Here is a 9894-nt window from a genome sequence, read left to right as displayed (position 1 = left end):
CCCTCCCCTCCCTCCCCTCCCTCCCCTCCCAACTTTCCCAGATCCTACAAGTCCCGAACCCCTGGAGCTTCCATGACACCCTCGTCCCCGTCCTAGCCCAACTGATCGGACTCCAGTCCCGTCCGAAGTCCGGCCTGACAGAGTCTCAGCCGCGGCCGAGCCAGGGCCGGGCAGCCGCCCTCAGCAGTGGAGACTCAGTGCCACAGGCTGAGTCGGCGACTCGCAGCGGTTGGTTCAGGTGTGGCGAGTACTAACTCCGGGCAGTACGGTCCTCGCTCACAGTTAGCGACGTTTCCAGGGAACTTGCCAGTGACTGCCAGTTCCGACTCTCAGTTTATGCCGGCTGCGATACTACTTCTCTTTCAAGACTCTGATTCCATTGCTTGTCTAGGGTTTTTTTTTGAAACGTGCTCCGAGTACGCCAGGCAGAGCTCCGAGCAGCTGAGCGAGGCTGGCAACTTGCAACCGTTGAACACTGTTGAACGGTGAGCCTGGAGGCGCTCGGAGTGCTGCGCGGGCCCCGGCACGGTACGGCACTGCTGATCGGACCGGTGCCGTACCTCGGACGGTGACTGGCTGGTGATCGGACCGTAACGGCGTGGTCGTCCGATCACCGTTCTGTAGGATTTCGCCCAGGAAAAACCAAGGAAAAGGGCTTTTTTTCAGTTCTCGATCTCCCAGTACCGGTTATGACTAATGACCCGGTGGTTTCCCCTGAATAAGGGGGTGGTGGTACCTGGATTGTTTGAGAGGGGTCGTTGAATTAGTTTTTAATACAGCGTGTTTTTGTTCAAATATCTCATAGCTATTTTTGTATGAGTCAGTTAGACATTTGTATTATTTGCGTTTTATTTATTTTTATATTTATAAACAGATACATGATGTTTACATATTGTTACCAGGAACTTCCAATCCCGTACAGAATGTCACAACATACCGGTACTGCTTACCCCAAAATCTATGTGGGGTGGGTGGAAATCGTCCCACCGCAGCCAAAGAGGATTCATGTTTGGAATGGCATCATTCTACAACAGAGCATGAGATTGTGATGATTGAGCAGAGTCTCTCGCGATCCCAAGCACTCTCTTTCTACAAGCAACACTGCATGGCAAGCAAGGATGCGAATTTCACCGTCAATGGGGCTTTGGCATGTTACATGCCGGGAGCAACACAACGCAAGGAGTTGTCGTCATGTGTTTGTCTAGGATAAATCGTATCCTCCTCATGTTTGGAAAGTTTTGAATAGCCTTGAAGATTTTCCTGCAGATGACCAGTCATATTTACCTTCTCAACCCCTATGAAGCACATTCTGAGGTTTACTCTGAGGTTTACACAGGATTTCTGTCAGAACCTGCAACAGTTAACATGGACACATGCAAACGTATGAAGAAGCATGGACACATGTAAATGTATGAAGAGGATGTTGCTTCTTCGAAGATGGTATGGAAAGACTCGTGACAATGAAGAAAGTTTGGGCCAGGAAAAATTTGAGGAAATTTCCCAAATGCGTTAAGCTTTCCTCATAGCTGCATTGTACCATCAATCAGATGTAGGTAGCCTCATTTTAAATGTTCTAGGCAGGTGCGAAGCGGATGTTCTCCTATAAAATTTATGGTCTACGATACTGATTCATGCAACACTTGTGATTTTCTGATCGTAATAATCAGATTGTCAGAGTGTGTTTCCATATGTTAGATAACCTCCTCCACTCAATATGGTAGATTGAATTTGAGCTTAATGATAGTTTACTAAACCAAAGTTGAGGGTCCTCTCAAATAAAGATTGGTTTAACATCTCTGCATCTGAGCAGCAAGTGTGCTGCTTTTCGCTGCAAGTCAGATGTCAAGCTTTGCATCAACAATAATTTTCTGCGACAGAGCAATTATTCATTTGAATTCAGGAATATATATGTCACAATCAAGCCTGCATGCTTTTCTTGCTGGAATTCTATCTGAAAGTCTCTTGAGAAGCTAGTCATCTCTGCTGCTTTCAAACGGATAATCTCCCTGTTTCACTTCAGCGCGCAGTGTTGTAAAAAGGGAAGTGAAACAGGGAGATTATCCGTTTGAATGCTCTCACAACGATCATTGGGCTGCATGGCTTCCAGATATCTGCGATACCTTCTGTGTCATTGTCTCTCTCAACTGCTTCTCATCCAATGGTCCACATCAGCAAAGGACAAGGAGGCAGCAAAATAAAATATTTTGGAGGAAAACTCTCATTGAAAAACTCAAAGCACACATGTAAGCTTCCGAATCACACATCCGTCGCAAGCCTTCCAGCACACATGCATGTTGAGCTTCTGATTCACCTGTGTCATTGTCTCTCTCAACTGCTTCTCATCCATGGTCCACTGCAGATGGTTTGCATCATGCCAGAATCAGGGAAGGGGTAAAGGACAAGGAGGCAGCAAAATAAAATATTTTTCATTTTGTACTGTTATCGACAAATAAAAATTATTCTAGTGAACATTTCAAATCAATTTCGTAAGGTCTCAAATTACAAAGTTCATACCGAGTTCATGCTGTTTGTTCGGAGCCTCGGAGCGAATGCGGGGGCCCGGCCTTCGCGCCCGGGCCGCGGCCGAGTCACGAGATGATTGTAGGCTCGTACTGATATTTAACTTCAAGCAATTGTAAGTAAAAGAATATCAAGGACCACTGTACTTTAGGCTTTCTTTACTCAAAGTTAAGTTAAAGATCAGTACGAGGACAATCAGGAGAGTCGAGGAGGCTTGACCCTGACACTGTCGCACAGGCCAAACGGCGAGAAGAGAAAAGACAGCGAGAACCAAACCTAATCCTGCCAACTGCTGTCCCCCAAACTTTAGAGGATCCACCTGGTGCTTTACTCAAAGTTAAGTTAAAAACTGTAGTACTTGACTCAACTTCGGTGAACCCACGTGACCGGGCTTCCCGATGTACGGTCAAGTTGACTTCGGCATAGGGGTCCACCCCGCGCCCCCCGCCCCCCCCCCCCCCAGGGGTACCGGTAGTATAGTAGTACCTTCGGTGCTTTGCAGTAATTGGTAGGGGTGGGTACTATCACGGTACCGGTGGCTGTTGGGGTGTACTAGTGGTGACCCGTACTAGTCTGACCGTCACAGAAGTTGGAGGCACTGCCGGGGCCTTGTTAGTGGGGAAAGGGAGGGGTGGGGTGGTTTCACAGATGGCGACCGGTGCCTAGTAGGTGAAAGGTGGGGTAGTCAAGCCTTTGAAAGAAGGGGTAGTCACCTGTTTCCCACAGACAGAAGTAGTGATACCTGCCCTGTCATGCATCATGAAACGGAGGTTGAGGAGCGCGAGAGGGAGGAGGGGCAGAAGTGGTCCGGGCGAAGCACGAGGAGGAGAGGAACCTGAAGGTTGCTATCAGTTGCGATGGTTGCGATGGAAGTAGAGCTCTCCGTGCCAGCCATCACGCGCATGAGGAGTAGACAGTACTTCCAGAGATAACTTCAAGGGCTGCAAGGAATCTGAATAATCGCGTCAACCAGCTCATCTTCAAATCGATGGCTGATGGCTTCTTCACCACTCTCCCTGTCATCATGAGCAAGATCAACTTCGTCCTCGGCATCGGCCTGCTCGTAGCAGGTCTAGTAGCAGCTTCATGTCGAATTCCAGACTATTGCCAGTCAGCAATCGGACATGCCCCATCTCCTCACTTGCCGCTTGAACGCTACTCGGGCTACAAGTATGACTATGCTGGAGCGAGCAGGGCGGGAAACGACCCATACAGCTCGAGAGGCTGGCACAGCAAAGCCCATGAGGAGCAGCAGTCAGGAATGAAGTCGAGGAGCAAGACGACCGAGGAGGACATCAATCTCCATCTTTACGTGAGGTCGACCAGCATGTGCAAGTCTGTTCAAAACCACGCGGCAGCCTTGCTTCGAGCCATGATTGTGATGGGCACCGTCCCTGCCCTCTTCCCCCTCCTGTCCGGAAGCTTGGGCTGGCTTGCTGCCAAGTACAAAGGCTACATCGAGATAGCAGGGAGCTTCCATCTGACCATCCTCATCTCGGGGATAGTCACGTCTTTGACTGGCGTGCTGATGCTAGCTTTCCAATCCTGGTCCGCTTTACTATACTGCGGTGAGTAGGGCTTTCCGTGTATCTTCTCCTGTTTCGATCCTGTCTGCTTCTGCCAAATCTCGCCTTCCTCCCTCTCCACTTCTTGTCCTCTCCGCTAACCTCCCTCCCGCTCTTCGTCCTCTCCCTCTCTCCCTCCCCTCCCCTCCTGCTATTCTCGTGTCCCTGTGTCGCTCACATGGGCCTCTCCTAGACAAGTACGGATCCTCCAGCAGCAGCTTCTGCAGAATCTTCTCCGGCAGCATGTGGGCCATCGTCTCATTCAACGTCATCCTCGTGGTGTATCAGCTGGCCTTCTCCATCCTCATGTGCTCCATCTGCTGCCAGGGCGACCAGTCTGCTGGAAGCAGCACTATCGCAGCCGACGGGGCGCAGGGAGGCATGCCGGTAGCTCGGGTCGCCGAGAGGCAGGGATGGGAGGGAGGAGGAGGGGGCCAGGAGATGCGTTGGGCGACAGGCACAGGGGCGTACGAGGCAGGAGGAGGGGTTGACGGTATGCTGCAGTGGGCAGCAATGCCGGGTGTGCAAATAGAGTGAGATGGTTCTGTGGATGGAAGCATGAGAGAGAGACAACGAGGACAGGTGCGAGGATGTGGCAAAAAGAATGGCAGAGGGAGAGGGAGAGGGAGAGGGAGAGGGAGAGGGAGAGGGAGAAAAATAGGAAGAGCAGCATGGTGGAGCATGTAAAATAAAGAACAGCTTGTACAAAGATTTGTTTACCCACATGCGTCGTCAGACCGAGTACCATTTAGAGCGAGGCAACGAGCTTCTATGTCACATCTACTTCGACTACGACAAGACAAGCTTGCGCATACACCCCCCTCAGGAATGCTCGCACCAGCAGCTTCCGAGTTATGTTGTTGTACAGAGCGACCTTGGCGAGTAAAAATGGTCATTAGAGCAATTAGAATTGCGTTCATCAAATCACAACATGCAGAGCAGCTTAGCTTACTACTTCTCGCCAGGACGTGAAGATCTTTCTGCACTAGGCATGTGCGGTATGCGCCTTGGTCCGGCGTACCGCATCGCTCCCACTGGTCGACGACATGTCGTTGCATCTGTATCGCAACTTTGCTGGAGAACGATAGGGTCAGTCAAGATCATCAGCGTCGAACGCTGCATGTTCGAATGCATATCTCATCTGTTTGAATAGCCTTTCCATTTGACGAGTTAGTACAGTCCACGTTGCTCTTGGTGAGAATCTTTTGAAATTTGTGCTCAAATCCCCGACGAGTCTGCGAGGGCCCTGGACGATCGATGATGCTGTCGGGAGAAGAATCTGGATCCGAATGAGGTCGTAGACGCCTTTTGCCTTAGTAGCTGCTGTCCTGGAGGTGTTGAAATCGATCCGCGGATCCATATTAGACTGTCTTGTCTGAAACGAAATCAGAAGCTCTTTTCCTAGCACGTGCCGAATGGTGTGTGTGATGAGAGCCTTGGTCAGATAGACAACATCTATGATGGCTTCGCGTTGTTAAAAAGTGAGATGAGCTTGAACTGCAACCTGCCATGCTCGGGTGCGTCAAGTGCTGTGCACGTAGAGCGGACGATTCGATCAAGGTGCTTGCAAGGTCAGAGACAAACAAACTGGAAGGTTCCATTACTTTAATGCTCGACAAGGTCAAGGAGCTGCCTAGCTAATATGCGCGTCACACGCTTGGCACTACTTGCCCTGTCGGCTGGAATGATAAGCCGAGTTGTTGGGGTTGAGCTGGTTGGCGTGGTTGTTCTGCGCTGCCATGTAGCTGGAGCTGTTGGGGTTGAGCTGGTTGGCGTGGTTGTTCTGCGCTGCCATGTAGCTCGAGCTGTTAGAGTTGAGGTTGTTCTGCTTCATGTTTGATACCTCCGCGACCGCCGCTTGTCTTTTATTGCCTCTGGTCCCTATCCCTTCACCACCCCCTCACCCCCTGTATGCCCTGCCACCGCATAGGGTGGGGCCCAGAAGACCCCCTCAGGCGCTATTACCACCCCCTGTTGGCCCTACCAACGCAAAGGGTGGGCTCCCTCAGGCGGTGTCAAGTTACCACCCCCTGTTGGCCCTGGAGATGGGTAGGGTGGGGCCCAGAAGACCCTCAGGCGGTATTACCACCCCCTGTTGGCCCTGGAGATGGAGATGGGTAGGGTGAGGTCCAGCAGACCCCTTCTAGACGGCGTTACCACCGGGGGCCTGTTGGCCCTGATGAGAGGGCTTCTGAGCGTACAGGATGTCAAGGTGTATAGCGTACAGGATGTCAAGGTGTATAGCGTACAGGATGTCAAGGTGTATGAGCGAGCCCGCGACCAGTTGTTTCGTCCAGCTGCAAGCACACCTAACGATGTGATGCGAAAGAGGGAGAGGACAGTGTCAGGAAAGTTCAACAGCACGCAAAGGGAGCTGGTTGTTGTCAGAGCAGGAGGGTAATCATGGTGAGTGCGGGATATACCAGCCACTTCGACTCGCTCTCTCCTTTGCGCATCCCTCGGCTACTTTCACCTTGTGGACGAGCAGAACATTTCAGAAGCGTCTGTGTCTGTCAACAACAAGGACATGTTTGCTGTCAACTTCATTCTTTTTTATCGCTGTCAGATGGTTGACAGGCAGTCTGTCATGGAAACAGCAAGCAAAGCGCGAAAGGAGTTTTTATGTAAGAAATATAGTAACACTCGTGAGAATTTTCGCTGTCCTCCTGCACTTGAGCGCGAGAGGAAGACCTTCCTCTCCATCGTCGTCATATGATATAGCGTGTGAAGCAGGAGCAGGAGCAGGAGCAGGAGCAGGAGCAGGAGCAGGAGCAGGAGCAGGAGCAGGAGCAGGAGCAGGAGCAGGAGCAGCATTCATCTGAATCCTGGTGGTAATAGTGCGCCACCATGCAGTTTAAGGTTCCCAGCAGCCTCGGTTGAGAGTAGCAGAGCATTCGTTTGCTCTCCTCACCGTCCCAGCTTTCACTATAGGAGGGCGAAGGTTTTCCCAACGTATTCCTTCCCGCTCCGAGAGCCGCGTTGTTGTCGTAAACCTGAGGAAAAGCTCTCCATCATACAGTGTTGTCCAACTCCGACTCATTCCTTTGAGCTTTTGTTCAGAAGCTCGCCTCCTTTCCTTTCTTTTGGCTTAGCCTCGCCGTCGTCCTCGCCTCTCTCTGCTGTATCAGGGACAGCAGCGTATCCATCGAGTGCCGTAGAGCCCGCAGAGCCCGCTGCTGGGAGGCGGAGAGAGAGTCCCACTTGAGCTTGGGGAGGTCGAAGGGGTAGGGTGTGGGGCCAGGATGAGGGTGGACGGGAGGAGTGCTTGCAGGGAGAGGGAAGGGGAGATCGGATGCCGCGGCAGGAGGCATCGGGGCCTTGGGAGTCGCAGGAAGGGCAGAGGACAAGAGCGGAGATCGATCCACAGGAGATGACGGAGGAGGAGAGGGAGGACGCGAGGGAGCGGGTGGGCCGAGGCAGGTCAGCAGCAGACTGATGAAGGGAGCGATGAGCGACTCCTGGGGGCAAGAACGGGACAGACGGCGGAGCTGGGGGCGAGAAGACTCCATTTCTGAAGGGATCCTGAGAAGTCGCAGCAAACATGCAACGTTTCGTTGAGATACGTACAGGCCGCATTTTGGTATACCCACCTCTGAGCTTTGGCCCCCGCCTCAGGATTTGCTAGGGGTCACCGGTTGACCGCAACTTCCGGGAGGCGGGCCCAGTGCATGACTGGCTCAGACTGTAAACAGTGCATGCCAGGCCGCGAGTGATCAGCGAGCACTGGCAGGCAACTTCGGAAGCGTCAGACCGGCCAGATAGTCAGACCAGCTGCGCGACAGACCGGCTGCGCGACTGTTTCCGACTCATCATGCCAGTCATACCATCCGATCATTTCTTGCCGTGACTCTCTAGGATAGGTTGACAACTCCTCAGGGCCTCCTCGAGAGTTTCTGCTCTACACTCGTCACATCTGTTCATCACAACCTGAAGATCTTACCCTTCATCTTGGTGTCAGTTTTTCAGCAATCATAAAAAAATATTCAACCGTATCGGTGATTGTAGACCTCTGCAACTGTTGAGAATGTACGGTAAAGACTTGGAGTCGAAGAGGAAGTTGTTATGAGTATTCGTCAAGAGCAGGTGCTTTCCCTACTCTCCAGCATATAGCGTACCGCCACAAGCCCAGCCGTAGCTGCTCGCTGTCTTTGTGCAGCAATTCACCACACGACAAGTATTCGAATCATGCGTGATGGCTAGGGAGTGATGCCGAGTACGTCGACCCCACTCATCGTTTACCGTCATGCAGCCGATTCCTCCCCCCTCCCTCCCTCTAACTCAAGGCCCTGAGGTCTCCCTTACCACAGCCTGACAAGTGAGGGCAGCAGCAGGTTTATTTTTACCCCTCCCCCACCGCATTCACACACTTCCGAGGTACCACTGGCCATGTAAGCAAGCCGCTCATGCTGTCACGTCCTGTACGCTCGGTAGCCTCGCCGTCGTCCTCGCCTCTCTCTGCTGTATCAGGGACAGCAGCGTATCCATCGAGTGCCGTAGAGCCCGCAGAGCCCGCTGCTGGGAGGCGGAGAGAGAGTCCCACTTGAGCTTGGGGAGGTCGAAGGGGTAGGGTGTGGGGCCAGGATGAGGGTGGACGGGAGGAGTGCTTGCAGGGAGAGGGAAGGGGAGATCGGATGCCGCGGCAGGAGGCATCGGGGCCTTGGGAGTCGCAGGAAGGGCAGAGGACAAGAGCGGAGATCGATCCACAGGAGATGACGGAGGAGGAGAGGGAGGACGCGAGGGAGCGGGTGGGCCGAGGCAGGTCAGCAGCAGACTGATGAAGGGAGCGATGAGCGACTCCTGGGGGCAAGAACGGGACAGACGGCGGAGCTGGGGGCGAGAAGACTCCATTTCTGAAGGGATCCTGAGAAGTCGCAGCAAACATGCAACGTTTCGTTCTGCCCAGGATGACGGCTGACATGAGCCAGATAGACTAGAGCGTACCGTACCACGTACGTATGCACTGGCCGCCTGGCCGGCACCGTCACATACTCCGTTCCCTGAGAGGCTCCGACAGCGGAGCCTATTCCAACTCGAAGTCAGGCCGCCGCGGGCAGCCGCTGAGCGGCCCACTGCGGCAGGCCGTCCGACTCGGCGCCGGGCGCACAGGCTGGCCGCTGTGCGGCGCCCGGCCGCCCGGCCGGGCTCCGAGGCTCCCCCCCCCCCCCCGGGCCCTCCTCTCATCACTGTGTAAAGGCTACATCTTCCAAAGTTCCTTCACGGTGTTGCCTCATAACACAGGCTCGAGCCTCTTTGCCGTACTCTCACACGTCGATCACCGAAGTATTTATTTCAAAGTTTCATACCGCTTGTACCGGGTATGGGCGGTGCCAGTGGACAGTCCTACACTGAGTATCTTGCCCATTGCATCTATCTCTTACCGCACAATCGAAGAGTTGTGTGCAGACACTCTTACTTCTCCTCTACACGCTCGAGGCTCTTCTCAAGTCCACCGGACAAGTAAGGGCAGAAGCAGATTTATTATACACAGACCCTTCAATGATCTACACACTTCCAAGGGCTAGTCCGACTAGAAGCTCCACCTTTCAGTCTATCTCTCACCGCAAAATCAGAGTGTTGTGTAGGGACATAATTGATCTGAGGGCAGGCGGACGGGCTCATTTCAAGACGCTCTCCTCCTGTACAGGAGCTCTCGCACCTTAGTTGCATTCCCTTGTTATCTCGATAGGGCTACCCGAAACTTGTGACTGGGAGATAGCCGTGTAAGCAAGCCGCTCATGCTGTCACGTCCTGTACGCTCGGTAGCCTCGCCGTCGTCCTCGCCCCTCTCTCCTGTATCAGGGACAGCAGC

The 9894-nt window shown here is 53.1% G+C and overlaps 2 protein-coding genes across 2 annotated transcripts; one reads left to right on the top strand and one right to left on the bottom strand.

Annotated features, from left to right (window-relative positions):
• Positions 1–3508: 3508 nt before the first annotated feature.
• GUITHDRAFT_147092 (hypothetical protein) lies at positions 3509–4622 on the top strand (the record flags this gene model as incomplete). Its single annotated transcript, XM_005821492.1, has 2 exons — positions 3509–4088; positions 4279–4622. The coding sequence occupies 2 exons, from the start codon at positions 3509–3511 to the stop codon at positions 4620–4622; spliced, it is 924 nt and encodes a 307-aa protein (XP_005821549.1).
• Positions 4623–5657: 1035 nt separating this feature from the next.
• Positions 5658–5919, bottom strand: GUITHDRAFT_119216 (hypothetical protein; the record flags this gene model as incomplete). The annotated part of the gene is made up of 2 exons (XM_005821491.1): positions 5658–5688; positions 5750–5919. The coding sequence occupies 2 exons, from the start codon at positions 5917–5919 to the stop codon at positions 5658–5660; spliced, it is 201 nt and encodes a 66-aa protein (XP_005821548.1).
• Positions 5920–9894: the final 3975 nt, after the last annotated feature.

Source organism: Guillardia theta (assembly GCF_000315625.1).
Source record: "Guillardia theta CCMP2712 unplaced genomic scaffold GUITHscaffold_142, whole genome shotgun sequence".
In the NCBI taxonomy this organism is placed as follows: Eukaryota; class Cryptophyceae; order Pyrenomonadales; family Geminigeraceae; genus Guillardia; species Guillardia theta.
This window is presented reverse-complemented; position numbering and strand designations above follow the sequence as displayed.